This window comes from Myotis daubentonii, chromosome 7, assembly GCF_963259705.1.
Source record: "Myotis daubentonii chromosome 7, mMyoDau2.1, whole genome shotgun sequence".
Classification (NCBI taxonomy): domain Eukaryota; kingdom Metazoa; phylum Chordata; class Mammalia; order Chiroptera; family Vespertilionidae; genus Myotis; species Myotis daubentonii.
Window position 1 is genome coordinate 70,053,037 of NC_081846.1, and position 25,593 is coordinate 70,078,629.

At 36.4% G+C, this 25,593-nt stretch overlaps 1 protein-coding gene across 1 annotated transcript in view; it reads right to left on the reverse strand.

The window, feature by feature from the left end:
- Positions 1-25,593, reverse strand: part of ARHGAP15 (Rho GTPase activating protein 15) — a 677,426-nt gene that overhangs the window by 210,399 nt on the left and 441,434 nt on the right. The window contains exon 11 of the mRNA XM_059704560.1: positions 6,781-6,858. Coding sequence (XP_059560543.1) covers positions 6,781-6,858 — 78 coding nt within the window. The remainder of the gene's footprint in view (positions 1-6,780; positions 6,859-25,593) is intronic.

Sequence of the window (25,593 nt, forward strand, 5' to 3'; positions counted from 1 at the left end):
AGTCGGGGTTGGGAGCTAGTGCTGTATAGAACATAGAGCAGAAGTAAGTTTGGTGTGTTATGTTATCCCACAGTTTTTAGTAACTACTCATTAATCCTGATGGATGATGATGATGGATTTTTATAACTTTCCTTCAACTGTCAATCCCCAAGGAAAGTTATAAAAATCAATCAATTGCATAACTCTGGCTTATTTAACTTCTGGCCAAATCTACACGGAAAAGCCACAACTAACTAGGGCTTAAAATTTCCGTGGATTTCATTCGCTCTCTTCAATGATCATGGGGCTATTCTTTTGGAATATGGAATCCCCCAAAAGCCTATTGACAACATAAAACTAAATTTCTTTTTGGGGGCCAGGAATCCAGAAGTCCTATGAGTTTGGCTAGTAATGAGATGAATCACTGGATAACAGAGAGTCTCCAAAGCTTTCCTGTAGTTGGTTTTTCATCCTAAAAAAGAATCTTAATATCATCAAAGAAAATTCAGTCATGTGGAAGTCAGAAACCATATTTGATTATTAATATTAAGTATCATGTTTATATTGAGAAAAGTAAGTAATACTAATCTGATTTTACTAAATATTAATTTAAATCACTGGGTTGACTCAGAATTTTTAAAGTCCTCACATTTTCATTATCATTCCCATTTTGGAAATGAAGAGTCTGCGATTCAAAGGGGTTGTTAAAGTAGTGTCTAGTATAATCACAAATAGGTCAGAATTGAGCTAAAGAGGCAGTTCCATTGGTTCTTACCCTGTGCTTTCTTCCCACTAGATGGTCTCTGCCTTTAATTGTTCACCACAGCATTAGGTCAGGCCTATTGCTTGGTATGTAATAAATTACAAAATACAATTTATAATAAACATATGTTATAATTTTGGTTTAAATAGGCAACCAGAATTTGTGTACTCTGGAGACTAGAAATATTCACGAAGTTATTATTAGGATATTAAGTAGAAACTAAAAACTATATAAATATGTATGAATGGGAAAAGCTTATTTGTTTGAGCTCTGTGTTCAGCATTACTTACTAATGACAATACATTTCCTTAAGAAGCTAGAAAGCAATACAAGTTTTGCCATCAGTAGTATTTGAGCTCCCTGACTCGATGTAGCTGAAAAATGAGGTCTAAGAAAGTTTCCAAAGCCTAGAACGATGTTAAAGTCGGGCTCTTTTATGATCAAGTGATCTTTTTAGCTTTAATGGGAAAAATAAATCATTGTTAAAAGATAATCTCGTCACACGGCAGCCAGAAAGGTGCAATATCCATGATTTGACTTACCAAAAAACCGCCCCACAGAATGGGATAAAGAGGAAATGCAGTTTGTTTTGTTGCTGCTGTGGTTGATGGTGAGATGGAAGTAGGCTTAAGGAAACACCTCGTTTTAAAATAATAAGAGGGCTATATGAACACATTTAATGGAAAAATGACTGGATTTGATACGAGGGCTATTTTATAAGAACAGAACTAGAAGTTTTGAAATCCTTTTCCAAATCTTTATAAATAAATTTTTATCTTTCATCCACTCACTTATTTCATGATGAAACTGCCAATTGTTCACATTTTTTCTTTCCTCTTTATTCAATTTTCAATAATATGAAAAGCATAGGGATAGCTACAAAAGTTAATGCTTTGCTTTGTGGCATAAATCTAAATAAAAGTAGTTTAGATATAGTTGTTAATACAAAGTTGTTTCTATAATAGTTTATTTTAATGCAACTTATTCTAAGCATGTCCTAAATAAGCAAATTCATCTCTTTAAGCCAATATTTAATGTGGACTAGTATGCCAATAAGATCTGGGTGAATTAAAAATATGCAAAGTGCAAGACTGAAAATTAATGGAAAAAAAACCCTCTTCCATTGAAAACACACACAATCATATGCACATACACACATACACACACCCACACACCCAATTAAGATTCTTGGCCATGTAGAGAGATCTATGACATCCAGATGCTTTGTTCCTCCTGGTGTGAAAAGTAGAGGAGAGTGTTCCTAGAACCCTTTTTTTTTAATATATGGAAACATGTCTACAATCCTGATAAGAAGCAATTTCTCCCCTTCTGAGAAATGATTAGAGGGAATATTTATTACTATTTACTAAGCACCTCCCGTCTAGAAAATTCCCACTCTGCCCTTCATGCCTGCTAATGGTTCTCCCATTGGCTCATGGGCCTGAGGAGCTTCATAGCTAATGTTTTCTGAAAAGGATGCTGGTTTATCTTCTCCCCGTTTTACAAGGTGAAAGAGAATGTTTAAGTAATGCCACAGAGAGTCCAAACTGAATTTAGGGTTGGGGTAAAAAGCCTAGATGTGCAGCTCGAACCAGAGTGTTGATGTGAGGAGGAGGGGAATTCAGCCGGGTGGGATTTCCAAGACCCACTGACAAAAGTTCTCAGGGCAGTTACAAGGCATCCTTCATGTTGAAGCCCGTCCTTGTACCCTCACACAGGAAAGCATCAGGTCACAGATCATCCTGAAGAATCAACTCAGTGTCACAGGCTGATGACAAGCTGACATCTAAGGTCCTGGACAAGCGTTCTTTGGGGGTGCCCTCACAGAGCGAGAGAGTTGCATCAGCAGAATGTCACTGACGGCTGTCACCAAATACACCAAACAGGGCAGAGCACTGATGGCTAATGCAACGACAGCCCCGTAAATTGGGAATCCTGATGCCTTTTCTGAAGGCTGCAACAGACTATCGTGTTAAAGCAGTTTCTTGGCAAAGGTAGATGGCTTTATAGAGCCCCATCAGAGAACAGCAGTGTCAGGCTTATTCATTAACAATGCTTGGTCTTTTCCTAGCATCTCTCTTTCATGAACAGTTTCAGCCAAACTCTTATGACAACACTTGTCACTTACTAGCCAGAAAGTAGGTGTAAACAGGAAGTTACTTATAAATGTGTGTAGCACAGAAAGACCGATCTCTGCTTTTATAAGGCAGTAATCAATAGCTAAAGAAGGAAAAATGCTGAATGATGGCAGTGGTCCTCAGCATAGGCTCTGAGTCAGAGACTTGGGATCTGGCTCCCTCACTTGCTGTATGATCTAAGGATGTTATTTAACACTACTGAACCTCAGTTTCCGCATCTTTAAAATGGGAACAATCATAGTACCTATTCTATGGGATGGTAGAAAGGATTCAATTAAATTGTATACGTAAAGCACTTGGTACAGTGCCTGCCACATAATAAATTAGGAAAATGTTAGCTACTTTTAGAATAACTATTATTATTACCATTACCAGTTAAAATTAGGAAATGCCTTTTACAAGTGATCACTTTGAATTTAACTTGTATGCCATCTGATCTGGAAGTATAATAAGGGCATACAATTCCTACCGATTTAGTGAGTCAAACAGAAAACCAAAACAAATTGAATCATTCAACTGGTGAATTTAGAATTGCTGATGATTATAGCATTCAAGAAAGTTAGTGAAATACATAAATTGCAACTGAACTGTTCTTGAAAACCCCCCAAATCAGTTTTCATTTGTCTGGCCTAATGGTGGATAAGGCCTGTTCATTTTAAACATGTATATTTAGACCTTCTAAAAAGGAAACATTGTACTATGAACATGGAGGAGATGAAAGGTGTTAAAACAAAGAGAGCATGCCAAAATTATTCATGTTCCATCTCTGAATACAGAAAAGAATGCATTGCATTCACATATCGCTTTATGCTTTTTATGGAATTATCACCACATTGACACTTCATTTCACACACACACACACACACACACACACACACACACACACACACACGGGAGGCCATGATGTACACATCCACCTCTTTGTACCCTAGCACTGATTCTCTTCTAAGTCAGCTCTGCTGTCAGAGCCCAGGTTGCATACAGATGGAGGGGAAGGTATGTTGTTTGTACCAAGGTTATGGGTCCACTCCAAAAATTTCATTCAAAGGATAATCTGATTGGCAAAACTTGAGAGAGGCTGGTATATGCATTTCTTTTATCATCTAATTCAAAAAACTCCACAACACAACTTGGACACAACCACCAGTATCAAAGGTCCTAATGTGAAATAATTTGTGTTGAGTGTGTTGCATTCTGACAGTGCTATAAACCAGGAAGACAGTTTACTGACAATTCTGTGCTACCAGATACCAACCCAGGCCTCTGTCCAGCTTTACGTTGTCAACTCTTATGGAAACATGAGCAGTTACACAGCCTCAAAGGACGCTAAAGTTTGGATTGCAAAAGACAAGATGGACAGATTTTATATGTTCACTGCAGATTTTTTTTTCTTGCCTTTTCAAACTGCTGAGCATAATTTTTTTTTAAGGCAGGAAATGCAACTAGTGTTTGTTTCTACCATGGCTTCTGTTTTGAGATTTCTTCTTTGTAGAAGAAATGTGTTGCCCAGCTGTCTAGAATTCCAATCAGGATATGGTTTCAGTCTGAAATATATTGCAAAAGCAATTTTAGCTGGTTATAAACAGAAATGAAAATAAGGCCTGGGCTATTTTATCTAAGTTTTACCCAAAGAAGGGGTGCTTTGGGTCAGTCTAATGGGGACAATGTGAGCAACTGAGGTAAAATCTAGTTCTATTTCCCCCCAAGAAGGAGAGTAATTGTGAAAGGCAAAGGAGCACATTAGTGAGCGAGCGAGAGCTGTGAAGATTCTCAGAAATGAGTCATGTGGTCACTGGTCAAAAGCACTGCAGTCAACACTTAAAAGGGTGATTCAACCCGAATTGAACTGCTGGAGAGTTTTATGATTCTCAGTAATACAATTTCTATGTGCAACACACACATGTAATTCAATAAATATTAATTAAGAATTTCCTCTGTGGAGACCCTTGGCTACGACTGGTTAATCGAGGAAGACTCAAGGGTGAGTCAGGTCTTACCTTATTAGGTGTATTAAGATTTGTGTAAGGGGCAGATATTTCAACCAATATCCTATTTTTTCAATCCAAGACTTTCAGATTTTAGCGCTTGTAAAACATAATCACTGCGTACATTTTATAACATTTTCTCCAAAAGATGGCATTATATCTCTGGGTCTTGTAGGAAATGAAATTTTAGAAGTGACATGAGTATGTACTACAGTAAATTCAACTGCCCAGTGAAATAGGAACCCAGGAGGAAATTATTTATAATTTGGCCTTGAAAAATAAGGAATAATTTTCCAGGTAGGAAGCTTGTATATGTGGGGTAGAAAAGAAAACATGAGGATATTGAACATAGAGGAAAGAGAGTATGCAAAGACAGTAAGTAATACAGCAGCTTGATACAGAAAATATCCTGGTTTTCTGTATTATGAACATCTTGCATTAGTGTGGTACATTTGTTACAATTGACGAGTCAATATTGATACTTTATTATTAACTGAAGTCCACAGTTTACATTAATTTCACTCTTTGTGTTGAGCATTATATACGTATTGACAAACACAATGTAATGTATTCACCATTCCAATATGAAAACAGAATAGTTTCAAGGCCCCTGTGTTCACCTATTCATCCCTTCTCCCCCACTCCAACACCCCAGTCTTTTGCAGCCTCTGAACTGCTATTGTGCATAACTTTGCCTTTTCTAGATTGTCATACAGTTGGAATAACTTAGTACGTCTCCTTTTCAGACCAGTTCCTTTCCTTAGCAATATGTATTTATGGTTCTTCCAAGTCTTTTTATGGTGTGATAGCTTATTTCTTTTTATCACTGAATAATATTCCATTATATGGATATGCCATGGTTTGTTTATCGACTCACGGATTGGTGGTCATCTTGGTTGCTTTCAAATTTTACCAATCACAAATAAAGCTGCTTCAAAAATGTGTGTGCAAGTTTTTGTGTGGACATATTGTACTCATTTGGGTAAATACCAAAGAGTGCAATTGCTGTGTCTGATGGTAAGAATATCCATACCACATGCAAACATAATACAATATGTTTATTTTCATAAGAAACTGCCAAACTATCTTTCAAAGTGTCTGTACCATTTTGTATTTCCCCAGCAGTGAATGTGAGTTCTTGTTGCTCCCATACTTGCCAGCATTTGGAGTTGTCAGTGTTTCAGATTTTAGATATTTTAATAGCTGTGTAATTATATCACATTATTGCTTCATTTGTAATACTTTAAGGGCATATGCATTTCCTAATTTTTAATCCCTTTACTCATGGATATATATTTTTCTAACATCTATGATTTTGACTCTTATGTTTTCTATCATTCAGTCATTCATTTATTTAATCAACATTTATCAAGTGTCTGTTATATGCCAGTAACACTTTTAGATGTTAGGTTATTTTTTCTTGCTTTTATTCTTTTATTATTCTCTTCTCCATTATTTTTAATATATATTTTTATTGATTTCAGAGAGGAAGAGAGAGATAGAAACATCAATGATGACAGGGCATCATTGATTGGCTGCTTCCTACATGCCCCCCTACTAGGAATCAAGCCCGCAACCAGGGCATGTGTCCTGACTGGGAATTGAACCATAACCTGGGTCATAGGTTAATGCTCAACCACTTAGCCACACCAGCTGGGCCTCTTCTCCATTTTTAGTTTGCCATATCCCTCTCATTATTTATTTCACATAAACTATTAGTTGGTCCCTCTATTCTATTTAATTTCATATAAAGTATCTTTTGCTTCTCTGGTAATAATTGTTTACTCTTTTAACGTTCTTTTTCTTTCTTCAACACTTTTATCATTATACATTCACAATGCCTACAGCACAGAATCAGAAATATTGGTAGAGATGAAACTACTAAAAAAATCTCTGAAGTGAAGAAATCACTTACCTTGGTTGACAATAAATCTTAGTTTCTGTATTGTTGCCAGATTGCCACTAACTCGATATATTCCATCAACATCTAGACCTGAAAATAAAAAAAGCATGCTTTATATTTGCTGATATGAAAACTGAAATAACAAAAGAAAAGAACAATAAGTATGGGAAGAAAGGCAGTAGTAAATCAAATACCTTCCTCACAAACATATTTCTGTGTCCTACACCAAGCAATCTTCAGTATTTTAATCCCAAAAGACTAATCATGAACTTCAGTGACAGTTAATGATCAACAAACTTGAGTCTAGCATAAAAGAGCAGTAGGCAGCATGGGATTTCACAGTATAGCTCAGATTCATTCCCAAGGAAAATATAGGCACAGGCATAAAATTGAAGGGGGGGGGGCGGGAATAAGAACCTTCATGTATTATTGCCCTTTGTTGGAAAGATAGAATAACCCAAGGTTTTTGTGAAGTCTTAGTTTTTCCCCTCCCTCCCTCCCTCCCTCTCTCCCTCCCTCCCTCCATTCCATCCTTCCTTTCCCCTACTCTCTCTCCTTTCCTCTCCTTGTCTCCCCTTTTCTCTTATCACTCTCTCTCCCCTCCCTCCAGTTTCTATCCTATCCTATCCTATCCTATCCTATCCTATCCTATCCTATCCTATCCTATCCTACCCTATCCTACCTTACCCTGTCCTGTCCTATCCTGTTCTAGTCCATTCTCGTTTTTTAGTGCCACAACAGCATGGCATGTATTGAACTGGTTATTTCAAACTGCAGTATAAAATTTCTATTCCAGATGTATACTCAGTTTGACATTTCTAGTGCATTACAGGTAATGGGGTGCTCTGTTATGGGAGAAAAAAATTAAAATGAATCCTTGACAAAATGGTAAAACTTGTTCCAGATTATTTTAAAATTGGTCATCTATAATTCAAAATAACATATGCTGGCAGTGGCTCTAGATGACCAACCCCTTGTTTTCCACACATCTATTACAGCATCTAGTGATTTCCAACACCAGGTCATCGAAATGATGAAGAAACAGGAAAATTAAAAGAGAAACACTATCATTATCCCTAAAAATGTTCATAATGTACTTTTAATGCCAAGAGTACATATTCCCTGATGTGCCCGTGCCCTTGGAGAGGCCTGGGTGAGAGTGCCAGCAATGCAGAGGTCACGGGCTCAGCAGTTTCTCTAAGTTGGCACAGCACCATGGTTGAACATTGTAATCCGCTATCGTAAGTATTAAATGCATTGGTAGAAATTATTGTGATAGTGTAGCAGAAGAAAAGCTCTGTAAAGCTCGGCTGACATAAAATGAGCTTCTTTATTAATTTAACATGGCTGTTTATATAAAATTTATTGTAGGAAATGTATGGCATTGTACAAAGTATTTCATCAGTAGGTTAGAGTAAAATCACATGACATGTAATACTGGTATTAACAGCATAATTCAAAACAAAAAATATTCATTATTTTTATTTTAGTTAGTATTATTACTTTTTAATCACTCATCATTTTTTAAGACTTTACCTTTTTAGGGCAGTTTTAGGTTTATAGCAACATCGACAGGGAGGTACAGAGGTTTCCTCTGTCCCCACACAAGCATAGCCTCTCCCAAAATCATCATTCTTTCACCAGAGTAGCACACTTACTACAACTGGTGGTCCTACAATGATACATCATAAACATTCAAAGTCCTCTGTTTCCATTAGGATTCAATTTTGCTATACATTCTTCGGTTTAGAACAGATGCATAATGACATGTATCCACCATGATAGGATCACACAAAGTATGTTCACTGCCCTAAATGTTCTTGTGCCCCACCTAATCATCCTCCAATGGTTCTTACCCTTCCATATAATAAAGTATGCAATAACTTGGGATAATGTCATTAAGATTGAATAGCTAGTAGCAAATGTATTAATTGGTGTGATTTTAAAACTGTATTTTTATTGATTTCAAAGAGGAAGGGAGAAGGACAGAGAGATAGAAACATCAATGATAAGAGACAACCATTGATTGGCTGTTTCTCTTGCATGTTCCATACTGGGGATTGAGCCACACCCTGGGCATGTGCCCTGACTGGGAATCAAACCATGATCTCCTGGTTCATAGGTCGATGCTCAACCACTGAGCAACACCAGCCGGACTAATTGGTGTGATTTTTGTAATTCTAGAACAATCTAATAATAAGTTATCAAATTTGTCCTTTCCTGAGACCTATGAATATGTAAGGAATTAGAATAAGTTTGGACAACTAGTTGTGTGTATTGAAAGTGTCTAAGATATATCCATTAATAAAAATCAATACATTCTTCTTTCCTGGTGCACAAAATAGCTCCATTAATCAAAGGTACTCCAGTATGGTTGCTTTTAAGTATACTGTACATTTGACAACTTAAATGTGACAATTATCCTAATTAAAATTTTTATAATATTTGATTCTTACTTTTGGTATAGAACCATGTTGGTCTTCAGTTTATGCACAATGACTCAGAACTTTGTAGTTTATAAACAATTTCTTTCTTGCTTTGTCATTAGGTAGTATTTGGTACTTAGTTTTAAATATAAATGTTAAATAATGTAATATATTCTTAAAATATTAAAACTTAGCATTCAAGTAAGTGTGTCCCTTTCAAAGTTTTCCCCGTTGGGAGTATGCTTGATTTGTCTGAACATGTAGCCGTTAAGGAAAATATTTTGGAATTCCCTAAAATCACCTTTAGAGGCTCCATATTGTCTATAGAAAAATGGTCATGATGGCAAGTTCAGTGACTTTGGTAATGGTTTTGGATTTGGAAGTAGTCAAGAGCCATGCAGAACCACAAACAGTGAATACTGTCATCTGGCTTGCCAATACAAACAAAGTTTGGCCAAAAGAAAGTGGTCTTGATTTTTTTCCATGAATTATCAGTTACTCTGAAGGAATTTGAGTAACAGAATATTTTAGAAAATAAAAACATCAGTAGAATATGTAGATCTACATTCTCCAAATGAGAATCCTGTTTTCTAAAGAATTAGTCTAATTAGCCCTACTTAAAGTAATGCTTAAAGATAAGATGTCAACATCTACAATAAAAAATGAAAAAAAAATACTATACATATTTTTATAAATAATTTTTGTTTTCTTAATTAATTGGACCCTCAGCAGAGGTTATTAGTAAATACAATTACTTGAATTCCAACATATTCTTATTTGTAAATAGGACCCTTTTTAAACCTCACCTTAATATTCATCTTCCTTCATAGGAGATACAAAATAAGTGCATTTCTAATTTGAACTTAGGACTCTTCCTTTTCTATATTATTTTATGTTATTGAAATGCATATGTTGTCTATAGTTATAAACTAAATTTCAATTACTGAAATTCTTCAGTATAAATTTAAATTTATAACATAAGAAGTACCTCCTTGATTTTCCATAAATTTCAGTAGAAGTTTGTTTTACTTTTTAGTTATTTTTTTTAAGTTCAGTAATCAAAAACATTTGAAAGAACAGTATGTTAGATATATTATGTATGAAATTGAAAAGCACTATACTATTTAAACAAGGCAGCCTCATCCTAAATTAATAACCCAATTTTCTTTGGGTATAAAAGGAGGGAGGGCTGGGAATGAAGACAGGAAGGGTAACTCAGACCAGTGCCACCACTGTGGTCACAGAACTAAGTCACAGCAGAGAAACTGCTTTGTGGCTTAACATAAAAACCAGAAAGTAAAATGGAGTAAAGCAAACCATATTGGATGCAATTTAAGTCTAACTTGACACAACTTCCAAGCCCTACAGACTCAGAGATATCCATGCTATTTATCTTGCAAAGGATAACAATCTCTGACATTAGTGGCTCCTGCTTTAAATGGCTCATGCTCCCCTGCTATCATACTTTTTAAATTACATCAATAGAGTGAAAATGACAAAGTACATATTAAAAAGGAGTGTATTACATTTTGCAAAATAATCTGGAACATATCAGTGAATTTTAGCAGTTATAAATTATATAGGGGCAGTCTTGAAGTTGATTAGCTTTCCCCTGAATGGTTCACAGAATGGCAAGCCCCAAGTCCTGGGAATATTCCCCACATTGCAATGATTCACGTGCCATCCTCTTTTTTGCTCCAAGAACTTTAAAAGTTCTGCCAAACCAAACCAATGTAAATTGGTGGATTTGGACATCCTTTTCATGACCACATTATCCTTACTGGATTGGAAACTACTTATTTTGGAAACATAATTAGACCTCTTATGATTTTTAAATGAGCAACGTCTTCAAGGTATCTATGTTGTACTTTGGTGACGTTTGGAGGAAAATTACTTTGAGAGGTACTTCTTTCAAGAAAATACCATGACTATGAGTGCTGACAGGAATTCTGCTTGTTATGCTAAAAATATTTTGGGAACACGATGAAACTAAGTCATTTTACATAAAAAAAAATCAGACTAGCATTAACGGCAGTGGTGAAAAAATCTCTGAAGAAACCCACATTCATCCAAATGTGGATTTTGTTCATCATCAGCTGACCTTCTTAAGTTTCAAAATAGTGTTTACCATTGACACGAATCACCGGTTATTGCTTTAGTGGATTTTCAAAAGTCTTTTCACTCTTTTACTTTTTGAAGAAGTGTGGACTACAATAGACACACAATTAGGAGTGATTAGACCAAATGGTGGTCTAAACCCAATGGAAAGAATGCAGCTGTCATGAGTAATTCCCACCATAAATTTAAGACACTTTCCAAAAAGAAATCTAAGAGACCATCACTGTTTCCACAGTTGACTGGCTTATCTGCCAAAATAAGGGCAGTTTTTAAGAATGCAGATGAGCCTGTTACAAATAGGTAGCATTCTTGGTAGCTGGAAGGATGGATAAATCACCAAGATGTGGGGTTTGAGTCTGGTTGAAAGGTGTGTCCCAAAGCGTGCTTGTTTTTCTGAAACATTAAAAAAAATGCATCTGAACCTCTGGAGTCTGAAATGTGGGCTGGGAAATTTGCACAAACAGTCCCACTCTTGAGATTTATGGCACTTCCCAATTCCCAGGAGGCCAGGGCTACTGCAAGAACAGTCATTCTCGCAATACTTTGGTCTTCTCTTTTCCCTCTGGCAAGAACTAGTGAGTGCAGGAACACCCAGACTGCCCCCAAAGACTGCTGCACATTTCTTTCCAGTCTTTCTCAAGGTCCTGCTTGGATTTAGAGCTCAATATGAGGGGAGGTTTTGTACCATTCTGAGCGGCACAAATTTCCTTCTCTAAATGAGTGCTTCCAATCCTTCATGGCTAACTTAACTGTTCACACACTTTAAGTTCAATGACTGAGAGTACAGGATATCATTTGAATCTGTTTCTAAATTTCATCTCTACTCTGTCTCAATGGCTGGTATCTATGCTGCATCTATTGTGACTTTACTTAACTATTACTAATTTCTTGTGAGATGCCTAGCCTTCAAGAATGATTACCTTCAGAAATATGTCACAATTCTGATTTTCAAACAAGATTAATTTTATTCTGTATAAAACCTCATGGCTTTATAATACAAATGTTTTAAGTAGGTTTTTGGGTTTTTTTTGTACCATAAAGGTAATGTACTTCCTTGGTAAAAGTGAAAATTAAACCACACAAAAGACTCCATAATGAAAACTAAGTACCTATTCTAACCTGTTGTTCAAGGATAGTCTTTGTTAACAGTTCTGCTTTAGTTCCTTTTGTTTTTACTGATTTTATGTTATAGTCAATTTTCTCTTTATTAATTTATTAACTTTGAATGGTATTTATTGACTCCCTATCAGAAAAGAGTTTAGTGATAGTTATTACCCCTTATCCATATACCCTCTTTCTCTTTGTATTATTAGTTACATTTGTCTAGTTCTATTTTTTAATATATCTAATTACCTGTTGCTATTAAAAAACAAGGAACTTGGTACATTTACTCTTCCTTCCCCTTGTCCTCTTCCTCATCACTTCCAATTTTATTCTTTGTTATTGTTCCTTGTAATCTCAAATTTAGAATATTTTACCTTATTCTTTAAAAATATTTTATGACTTATCTATGGATTAATATGAGTCACTATTTTTTAAAGAAGTGAGACTGAATTCAACATTAAATTTTTGTTTCACAGAGATCTTCCAAAAGTCAAGGTCTAATATGTCCTCTTCTTCACCCTCTCTAGGTTTCTTATATTTTCAAATTAAGTGCTATCCAATAGGACTTTCTGTGATGATAAATATGTTCTATATATTAACTATCCAAGCCAGTAGTCACTGGCCACATATGGCTGGCTGCTGATCACTTGAAATGTGGTTAATGGAACTGAGCAACTAAATTTTTCTTTTATTTAATTTTAAATAACAACCACATGTGGCTTATGACTACCATATTGAACAGTGAGGCTCTAGCTCAGAGTCAACTACTGTTCCTTGTATTCCACTGTTATTCTTTCTTGAATTTATTTTTGTGTTCTTTTTCATAAAATTATATAATTAGTTTTTCTTACTCTTCCATCTGAATGACTCTTTTCTGTTGCTTCATAATTAATTGCTGATTTGAATATTTATTTGATTTTCATAATATTTTACTTTGCTAATTTTGAAAAATAATGTTCCATCATCTTTTAGCACTGCTGCTGTTAGGTCTGATATCAAATTGATTCTTGATGGTTTGCAGGTAAATTGCTTTGCCTCACAGGATTAAAAAAAATAAAAATATTTTCTCTTTAAGCTTGTGGAAGTAAAATTTCTCTCAGATATACCACGTCTAGCCTCTTTCAACCAGAAAATATTATATATATATATACACATATATACATACATATATATGTGTGTGTGTGTGTGTGTATATATATATATATATATATATATATATATATATATATATATATGATTTCAGAGAGGAAAGGAGAGGGAGAGAGAGACAGAAACATCAATGATGAGTGAGAATCATTGATGGGCTTCCTCTTGCATGGCCTACACTGGGGATGGAGTCCACAACCCAGGCATGTGCCCTTGACTAGAACTGAACCTGGGATCCTTCACTCCGCAGGCTGACGCTCTAGCCACTGAGCCAAACTGGATAGGGCAGAAAACATTTTCTTATCCTTCCCTCTGTTGTCTCTCTTCTCTACATCTAGAACCCCTTAGAATGACTATTGTTCAAATACCAGATTACAAATATGATTGAAAAACCAAATTAATTAGGATAAATAATAGTCATGAGTATTTCTGCACTTGAACACACTCTCTTCTCTCACACCCCTTAACTGGCTTCAGCATTAAATGGATAGGCTGAATGAAAGGCTCCTGTAGAATGAATGGGTGGTGAGCAGACAGTAGGCTAGAGGTTCTTCAGTTACCAAAGTAAGCAGGACTTTAGTTGGGCTGTGGAATACTTTAACTATTTTGTTCCGAGGCAAAGCTCTCTTACACAGGGTCTGTTGTAGACGACCCAAGATGACTCATTCTCTACCAGCTTCCTCCTCAAATGCCAGCATCCATCCTCTCCTCTGTCTTTGCGAAACTTGCTCTCAGGCTCCAGACGCTGCTGCAGGTGCTTTCTACAGGATAAATGGAGAAGCACCCAGCTCTCCCAGATGTTAGAGCCAATATTTAGTAAATTACTTTCTTTTATCATCCTCTTGCCAATTTCTGCTCTTTTTTATTCGTTAACTCCAATTTTTGATATTCTCTAGGACATCTCCGGAAAGAACTGTGCCTAATTACGGTGTCTGGGAATGGTGTTTCTTCTGCTTTAATTTCTTCACTTGTTTGATCCCATCTGCTTTCTGTCTTCCTGGAATTTCTATTTCTGGTCTGCTGATGGCACCTTTTCTGTTTTCAGCACCATTATTGTATATTTTTTTTCACCACATATTTTCTATTATTTCACTGGAATTTTTTTTTTTTTTTAGGAAGGAGAATCAGACATGTTTTTTTAGTCTGTCTAAGTTAAGGCCTGTATTGTTTGTCATCAAGATAGACTTTTTAATGCTAAACACAACAGTTTTGTTGGATTGTAAAGATACTGCTATATAATAATTTTATTTGTTGGCCCCTGGGACATATATGACCTGTGATTAAATTATGAATACTAAAATACTAATTATATCTCTCCAATTCTAATGTTGGGAGAATATGTTAATTCAGGGTTCAGGATCAGTGTAACCCTCATTTTCTCATTCCTATCCCTTTCTGTGTTTACAGAAGTCCCTATTGTAATTTATGCCTTTTCCAATGTTTTTATTACTGAAATTGATATATTTTTATCTTCCATTTGTTTCATTTGCTCTTTCTTTACAGTTTTCATCTCAACTTGATAATCTGTCCTACCATCCTTGTGTCTCTGCTATAAATTCTTGTTTCATAGAGACAATTGTGGCAATACATTTTTCTTTTAAAAATGATATCAAATGATACTTATCTTCAATTGTCTTCACTCTTTTCATTTGTTTGTTTGATTTCGGTAACAGTCCACTTTTGATTACTCATTCATGAATTAAATATTTTTCATCTACTAAATATTTTTCTAGATATTTTATTGTAGATTCATACAGAAAAGAAAAATTTTATCTGCATAAGGTAAGGACGTGACAAGCATTTGTTGCTAAAAGTTTTCTTTAAAATGTTAGACTGAAAAGTGGTCACTAAGAGAAGGGTGTTTTTTATTTTATTTCTGAGAAAACTGCTTAGAATCTGTGATGCCAATAAATAAACCATTATTTTATATTTTTGTATAGCCAGTGTTCTAGATAGGGGCAAAGTCCAGATTTAAATAAGTATCCTAAAACAGAAAGAGCACAAAGGGAGTAAGGACAAAATGGCATCAAATACTTGCCCTGGCTGGGTGGCTCAGTTTGTTGGGGCATTGTCCTATACACAAGGATGTGGGTTTGATTCCAGGTCAGGGCATATGCCTAGGTTGCAGGTTCAATGCCCAGTTGGGGTGAGTATGAGAGATAACAGATCGATGTTTCTCTCTCATATCAATATTTCTCTCTTTTCTCTCTAAGATCAATAAAAAATATGTCTTCAGATGAGAATTAAAAATATATATATACAGTATCAAATAGAGAATCTTGAATCAGAAGGAGGGATGTTGGTTTTTTCTTCAAGGACTTTTTATTGAAAGTTTGGGTAGTTAAGAACATTATCAAGCCCTCTCCCTCAAATTGTTTAAGCTGTTATAATAGAAAATAAAATCGATAAGACTTCCAGTTAAAATTTTTGTCTAGTCCTGGCTGGTTTTCTCAGTGACTAGAGTCTTGACCCACAGCCAGAAGGGTCTCGGGTTCAATTCCTGATTAAAGGCATGTACCTGGTCAAAGCACCTGCAGGAGGCAGCCAATCAATGTGTCTTTCTCACATGGATGTTTTTCTCTCTCTCCCTCCCCCACCCTGACCCTCCCTTCCTTACATTCTAAAAAAAAGAAAAAAACAATGGAAAAAATATCCTCGGATGAGGATAAAAAAATTATCTATCTATCTATCTATCTATCTATCTATCTATCTATCTATCTATCATCTGTCGTCTATCATCTGTCTATCTCATATTTTCTATTCTGCCAGGTCCTGACCTTTAACCAGCCTTGTCCTTTTTGGGAACCTGAGAAGACAAACTTAAAATTGGAAGCAGAAAAGAAAAAATATCCTGAGTGTTAAGTACATTACTGGTTATATTCTTAGTGATTCTGTCTTGTACCACTCATGCCTTGAAAAGTCTATGACAGTAGTAGTTGGGCATTGTGTATAGGGGATAAGGCCAGCTATACTGCTTTTAACTATTATTAAATATTCTTGTGTAGAGTTATATTGTTGAAAACATTTTGGAAAATCACCATTTATTGCAGTAGTTTCCCATATCTCCGATTCTTAGTGGGATATTGGACACTTTAATAAATAGAGGTGAATCACTGAATTCTTTAAATGTTACCAGGAACACAAAAACCATCTGTCCTCAATATGCACAGTCATTCCTCATTTTTTTTTAAATTTCCCCTTATAGTTATACTTAGTTCTTGCCTTAATATTTCACAAATTTCAAGTATAGAGATACTAATCGATACCATTAGAGTCCAGAAATGTGGAGAGTAGTGTATAAAAAGTCCTGTGAAAATTCAAATCACTAGTGAGGGCTAGATCCTAGTTTCCATTTGCTATGATTCTTTTATGTATCAGGTTTATTTTCATATATAACTCTCATACATTTAATTCTACTTGTATGCCACTCAGACTTATTACTGGACCAATTGCCTTTAAAATCATGCCTTCTGACTTAGGGATTACTAAATAATAAGCAACTAAGGGGAAAGACAAAAGGAAAACAAGTTACAACATAGTTTGATATAGATGGGAGCCATTTGTATATGCTGCTTAATGCCTGGGTAAAATGAAATGAGACTCTAAGGATGTTGTCCCATGTTGCGGTTTCTCATTTCTTATTCATTAATTCTTACATATCTGTCTAAATTCAACTAGGAATTTGAGGCCTAACAGGAAAAAGCCTGTAAGATAATAGACAAATATTCATAGAATTATACCAGGCTTAGGAAATATCTCAAAGTAAAAAGCATCTCAGAAAGACCTTGAGTTTGCCTGTGAAATTTCACGAGGACACCTAATACCCTCAATTTGATAAGACTAATGATAATCAACTGAAATGATATCTGGAACATGGGAACCAACGTATCTGGAAATAGTCTTTGATATATTCTCTTACATGTTTCTTCTTTTTAAAAATCTTAGTCTTGAAAACCAATATTGGCCAATGATTGTGATTACTAAGTGTGAGTTCTTGTCTTCAAGGAACACTCCACGTGTCTGGAAGATATTGAAGTTGGAGGTTGTGTTTGGTTCATCTCATGTCATTCTCTGACAGTCTTTGATGTGTGAGTTTCATTGTTGTTATGTTGTGATTATGCTGATGTAAATTAATCACTCTTTGGTCGGTTGCTCAGAGTGTTTCTTTTAAAATTAGTATGAGGAGGAAGAATAAAAAGGGGAATTTCTCAGCCATTTTCATCTGGTAGTTTTTAAGCAAACATGTCAGCATAATTTCAAGATGCCATTCCTAAGGAAAGCTTGCAACCTGGAAAGGAGTAATCTATGGCCTATGCCCAGGTACACGCTTTTTCTTTTTAAAATTTTAGCAACAGACTCTTTCATAAGTTAAAGACATGAAAGAAAAGGCTTGCATACACAAACAAGAAAACACTGAAAAATGGCTCCTTTTGTGGTGAAGTCCTAATAGTTACACAAATGTGAGCCTTTGATCCCATCATACATGATATAGACATTGATTTAAAATTCATATATTTGCTCTCATTCTTCCCAATCCCTTCACACCTATTTAAATAAAAATATCTAAACAAAGTGACCTCATTGTTTTCCATTGGACTTTTCTAAAAACATTGGCTGGGATGATTGAGATTCAGGAATGTGGGAAAATGGATTCCCAAACCACGTACCTCCCCTTTCATTCTGAACTGTAATTTTTGGCTTGGCTTGAATCACAGTCATCGCATTTCAGCCCGAATCTCTCTGTAAAGTGATCTTTCTTAAACATTTCTCTCACTCATCAAGGGATCAGAAACAAAGCTATTCTAGCCTTTCAGCAAAACACTTACAAGCAGCTTTTACAGAGAAGTTGCAAGAGCTAAATTTCCTCTGAATTGTTTGAAAAGTGAACATTTTCTGTGTTTCGCTGTCCTTTTTGTGCATCTTGTCATCTGTATGCCATGAGCTCTAGCAGCTATTTTAATCTGTTTTTGTTTGCAATCCATTTGGTGTCCACCCAAGGAAATGCAGGTGATTCTAATTAACTTAACTGCTGAAGATGTAGGAAAAAATATCTCAATTGTATTGTAGAGAATTACACAAAACCTTTCTTCTACTATTTATGACATATTATTAATAAAAATAATTATATGAATATATTTACCAACTAATTCATGGCTGTTCACTTTTCGAATCCATGAGGCTTACGGCCCAGGAGAAAGCCACACACACACACAAATACACAGACACAATACAGACCCCAAGAATGCTTGCCAACTTTTATTTAACAAGAGTAGCAACTTAAAAATAACATTATTTTTACTTTGTGCAACATAGTCTAATATCTGCAATAATCCTGTTCCAATAAAAACCTATTGAAATACTCTCAGGCCTAACTGTGCCCTGAAGGTAAAAGTGATTAATTGAAAGATTTTGGCAGATCTCTGCTCACCACCAGGACAGTTTAATGTAGAACACATTCAACCATTTCTCAGTGTCTCTGTGTTGGTGGAGCATAACTTTTGATCTTCTCTGGGGAGGTGCCTCTAATTCAGACCCTTGGACTAGACACTTCCTGGAGGGTTGATGGCTTGCTCTGCTAGGCATTCAGGTGAGAAAGAGCCCTTTCCAGCTGCTGCTTCCAAAGTGGGTTAGGTAAGCTTAATTCCAGGCACAAAAGCAAAATAGCCTACATACCTGTTGAGCATATTAACCATAAGCAAAGTTTTTTTAGATCTTTTCAACTGCTTTATGCCCTGCCAACCTACTGAGAGATTCTGGTGTCATTAGACTCTTCCTAGTCAAAGAAGATGCTCCTGACCATGACAGTGGATGAGACTGAAAAGACTGAGTCTCCTTTCCTCAGGGAACATAAAGAAGATTGTTTTCTTTCTGAGAACACAGGAGAGTCTGTCGCATGGAGATTGTTAATGCTTCTGCTAAACAGAAAGATCGGATGATTGCATAATCGTCCTTGTTTGGCACATGGACCTGTGCTAAATTGTGGTTAAGTGGAAGGACAGAAAAATTCTGGATGGAAAGAGTTTGAGTTGAACTCCAGCCCTCTGTGCAAGTGAACACATGTTGATTAAATACTTACTATTTAGCAAAAGTATACTAGGCATTGGGGATACATACAGCAAAGAACAAAGAATGCACAGTTCAGATATTACAGAGGTATAGTACCAGCATTGGTTCCAGGCACTGTAAGTGAATTCCACATGCAAATTCATGTACCACTAGTGGCAATGACACCCGCTTTTAAAAATATTTTATCATATACAACACATTTGATCAATGCACTCAAGTTTGTATATATGCTCTGTAGCCAACTTTAGAAGTAAACACCATTATGATATACATTCAATTTCACATTATATCCTAAATGGTTAAGCAATATGTGTTATTAATATATAATGTAAAATATGTAATATAATGCATTTTCTTGTTATCAGTGCTCATCTATACATAGTGGGATTATAAAAATGATTCTAGTTTTATTTGTTATTTCATTTTTTCCATCTGTTTTATATGTTGTGTATGCTTATATGTGTATATATACACATGTAGTACTCGAGAATGACAATAATATTTATTTTATTTCTAAAATATTATGCTAAAGATTGTATTTTTTTATTTTGACACGGTTTTATGTTTTCATAGGCTCACTTGGAGGGTTATCATAAATCTACTGTGTCCTGGATTGCTCTATTTTGTTTCTCTAATTTAGCCAAAAGATGCTTTAAAACCTGTAATATTAGATTCCAGATCTTCAAGAGACACAGTAGAAATCTCAAAATTTAGTTATTATTCCATTATTCCATTATTAGACAAATCGCACCCAGGATTGGAGAAAAAACATAAGGTCTCTGTAATCAAGCTGAAAAGACATAATCATTTTCCCTAATTAGAAGCTCTAACTATCCCTGGACAATTTGTATTTTTGTCACTCATGGTAGTAGGGCTGGTACAAAGAGAAATGTATAGATAAAAGCCCATAGCTAGCATTGTTGGCTTTCTTGATTTCTATTATCACACAATAAGTGGAAAGATTAGGCAAACATTTTTTTTTTAATGTAGAAAGACCTATCTTCTCAGCTTCATTCTTGACTACTTGAGGGCTGCTAACCATCTAGGAAAGAACTGCACACACTCTAATTACTTAAAACATTTCTTGTTGACTTAAAAAAGAAATTCCAATACCAATCATTCCCTTATTTAAACTCATTTAGCACTAGTGTAATACAAACCAGATTTCCTGCTGCTGGATGATTTTGTCACATAGGTCCACATCAAACATCTTATTGAAATATTTGTGTGTGATACACACACACACACACACACACACACACACACACACACACACACACAATTAGCATCCATTGTTGGATATTTAGCATCTGTCATTTTTTTAAATCTGTTGCCATAGAAAGAAAGTATACTAAACAAAGTGTGTTACATAAGTTGATGTTCATTAACACAATATTATACTTGATTGTCTAAGGGTAAGAAATCAAGTTCCAAATACATTTAATGATTTCCAGTGTATGAAATGTAAATAAATAGTATTTTCATTCCCTATTTTCCCCAAGGGCTGGCAGATTTTGAATTTTGGGAATAATGTGAGAAAAATCCATGATTAGTCACTATAGTTGACTCGTGAAGTGCTCTAGAAGACAGAAATGAAAGAAGATAAAAATCTGAAGATTGGGCTTTATGGCATCAGCCTTTATGGTTAGTCTTGACATTTATTATAAGGACTATATTTGTGGTATTTTTTTTCAGAACTTTTGGGAAGGTAATTCTGTCTTAAAATATTCCTTTTGCACAGTTTTGCTTATGTCTAAAATTCTACAATTAGAATTTTATTCCTTTCTCTTTAAATCCCATAGGGGGAATTTCAATGAAACCTCCCAAATCATGTGCACTTTAGTGCAGGTTAACCTTTGAAATCCTATTCTGAGAGCAGAATTTAGCCAAAAGGAAGGCAAATGCAACAAGACTTCACTTGTGTAGGATGTGGGATAAGAAGCGATGAAGAGTAAGAGGTCAAAATATAATACATAATGGAAGAGGGGGAAAAGAGAGAGAAACTGGGTATACCATGTTGGTTTCAAGATAATCCAAAGGGTAGTAACTATTATCTAAATGCTTACCCTGCCTGGATTTCCTGACATTTTCAAGTATACCAAAATACAGGGAAATGGAGTGCTTTTACTGGGCTTAAAGATTTGGAGGAGAAGGGGCACATTTTTCAACCTGACTAAACACAATTTATCCTTAAATATGATTTATTCTTATCATTATAACTAGAGGCTCGATGCACAAAATTCATGCAGGGGTAGGCCTTTGCAGCCCCGGCTGCCCGCGTCCACCATCACATAGCCCCGGTTGCCTGGTTCTGCGGAGTCCCCCAATCGATCACCCCGCAGAGGTGCCTGAGTCTCCCACTTTGGGGCAATCGCAGAGCTCTCTCCGCCCATCGATAACCCCCTGGCCGGTGGCCTGGGCCTCCCTCTGTGGGGCGATTGATCGCGGAGCCCTCTCCCATTGATCACCCCACATAGGGTGCCCTATGCTTCCCTCTTTGGCGCAATCGTGGAGCCCCTTGAATATCACCCCACTGGCTGGTGGCCTGGGCCTCCCTCTGTGGGGGATCATAGGGTGATGGCGGGCCCCCCAACCAATTGTATCACACCCGCCATGGCTGGCCTGGCACCAGTGGGTGTCATAACGGAGTCGTCTGGAAGGTCGTTTGGACAGTTGTTCTGCTGTTAGGTCGTTCAGTCAATTTGCATAATATGCTAAGTGTCTTGTTGTCCGTTCAACCAATCAAAGTATAATATACTAATGATATTCTAAGGCCACTCAACTGCTCACTATGACGTGCACTGACCACCAGGGGGCAGATGCACTGAGTAGTAGATTAGCTTGCTGTTGGGGTCTGGCCAATCAGGACTGAGCAAGATGGGTGGACACAACCTGGAGCCCTCCCTCAGTCCCTCCCCGGCCTCTATCATGCACCAGTGGTGTCCCTTGGCCTGGCCTGCTCCCTCTTGCAGTCCAGGACCCCTCGGGGGATGTTGGAGAGCCAGTTTCGGCCTGATCCCGCAGGCCAGGCTGAGGGACCCAACTGGTGCACAAATTCGTGCACTGGGCCTCTAGTTATAGATAATTTCCATCATACGGAAAGTGTAATAAATAATCTATCTTTCTGCGGGGACAGCTTATACAACGATTTTTTGTTTAGGTGAATCTAATGTTCTAAACTGAGGTTCAGGAGCTGAACTTACATGAATCCATATAGAGCTTTGCTGTACAGACTGAAACTATGTAAAGAGGCACACCATTCTTCATTGGAAACATGAGATCTCTGCAAAACCAGGCCTGTCTCCTCCCAGTTGGGGCCTGCAGAAAGCAGTCTTAGGGGCTCCTCCCATTGCGCCATTCTTCTGCACCTGCTGTGTATGGAGCTGCCGGCATGCACACCACTGCTCCATATGATGCCACCTCTCATCCTTCTGGTGGCCTTAAGTCTCCCCAGTAAGTTAGCTTAGGGCTTTTCAGTCTCAGCTGGAGACTAATGGCCCTGAACAATGGTTGCTTCAGGAGATCCCAGATTCACAGCCCACTTTCAAGTTTTCAAACACACCTTACCTAAGACTGTTAACAAAGATTCTCCCCAGAAACAAACACATTTCTATTATTTTATTGTCCAGAATATTAAAAGAACATAATCACCTTATTTTGTTCAAGTTTAAAAAAAGCAAAGTGTGCTCCAAGCAAAACCCTGAGAGAGGAAAAGTGGACACATCGGACTTTTCCAGGTGGCAGTATGTCTCCCTTTGCCTCTCTTTACTTTATGGAACAAACAAAACAAAACTCCTTTCTTCCCTGATGCTTCAAAATACTCTAACAAGAGACAAAGCCATTTAATGCTGAATTACTGATACCTTCTAAAACACCTATACTCAGAGTGAGACTTCAAGCAAAGGTAAAAATGATATTCTGAGGCAGGTGTGCCAGGAGGAAGGTACTGGAGGTCAGTCACAGTGCTCAAGGGTACACTGTGTAGTAAAAATGCATCTAGCAAAGAAAAGGAAGGAAGGGGGAAAATGAGTGCCCATTCCTAGTTGTACTTGTTCAGGACCCATGTTTTGTCCTGTGAGAAATTTCACTAACAGGCTTGTAACTGTCTTCTCATGATTTCAGACTCCTTCCATTGTTAACCCTGCTACCTACCAATATCAGGTGTAAAATCCTGTGATACAGATAGAGCTAAAACTGTACTATTGGGCAATGTTCAAAAAATGGAAAGCATCCCCCTGCTCACCATCCTGTCGAACAGGACAGAGACAGTAAGTGACCCAGGACTGGGAGTAGGAAGGACTCTTCATTCGCATATGCCATGTTAGAAATACTAGGACAGAGGACCCGTCAAACACCTCTAAAGGGAGGTGGCTGTTCCTGAAAGAGTATTCCTGTGCACTCTCCAACAATTTTAGTTCAACAAGGCACCATCACATCTTCATTTTTGTTTTTGGTAATGAGACTTTGGGAGAGTTAATTTAAAAATATGGAATTTTAAGAATTATTTGAACTCTTTCCCCTTTATACAAGACATTACCCAGCTGATTTATCCATGGGGTTAAGTAAAATATCCTTTAAATATTAAAATTCCTTGTATTTTAGTGTGTAAAGATATGGGAAAATATGGCCAAATGATATTAGTTTGACCTATGGTCCTTGATTTTTGGCTCATAGTGCTCTAGCTGTTTCTGTTGGCTCCTCAGGAATCTACACTCTATCTCTAGAATTATTTTCAGTAAAGTAGAGTTGATTTCTAGCCTTACTTCAGTTTCTAGCCTAATAAATCTCCCACTTTTGTGTCTTTTCCACTGGTTTGTCCAGTACACAAAATGTTTTATCTGTTCCTATCCATAAAAAGCTTGTGAAAAGAAGCCTTTCTGGTGGGAAAAGCATTTGAATAGAAAACATGGACATATGTATATCAGACCAAGACTTAAAAGAAGTATATTTTATGTGGGGACACACTACAAGAAGGTTTCACTATATTACTTTTTTTTCAAGTCAGTCTTCCAGGCCAGTCTTGGATTATGTGTGAAAAGTAAGAGCTCTATTCTGTAACAGGTGCTGGCAAGAACCTCCACTAAAAGCTTATGGGAGTTCTGCCTGTAAAGCCTTGGCATCTGAGAGAATTCTCTTATAAGAATGCATTAATTATGCATCAGATTTTTCTCACTAGAAAAACAATACTAGGCTGTGACTACTTAACAATATTCCCAGTCACTATTTTGCTAACACCATCCATTGGTGAGGACATCTTTGGCGACCTTGTGCTGTATAGAAAGTATTTGTCAGCCTTCATTTCAACACTGTGAACATGCATTGTCTTCAGCACCTACCAATAGAGACATTGCTCTGCCATCTGTCTATCTTAATCAAAGCATATACTTGAAAGTTATGTGGAGTCGATGACTTTATACTAATGTATTCACATTCCAAAGATAGATTCTTCATCTACAATATGGTAAATATTTACAAGATTTTACTGGAGTTAGGAATATAGTCTATGAGTATCAGGTAGTGATTAATACTGGCTTTAAGTCTATATTATTGACTCTTGCTGGAAAGCATTATGTGTGGCACACAGTGGGTGCTAAATAAATGCCATTTTTGTTTTCTTACATAAATCACCCCATATCTGTATGACTACAGTTTCAAAGGATAATAATGTAATTATTTGAACATAAACTTAATTACCTTCATGTTAACAAGCAGAAACTCTTTCTCTGATCAAGCTCAGTTTTTTTAGCCTATTAATTCTAGAGGTTAAAATATACTTTTTAACTGAAATTTGCATGAGGATACAGTTAATTTTTTTCTTATTCTAATAAATCTATTATTGATAAGAATTTTATTTAAAGCCAAAGGGTAATTTGGATTTAAAGCATTTATCAAGTTAAGGACTGAGATACAACGTTAGACAGTAGTGAATGTTAGAAAAAGCTCACTGAAAGTGATTGTGAGCCTG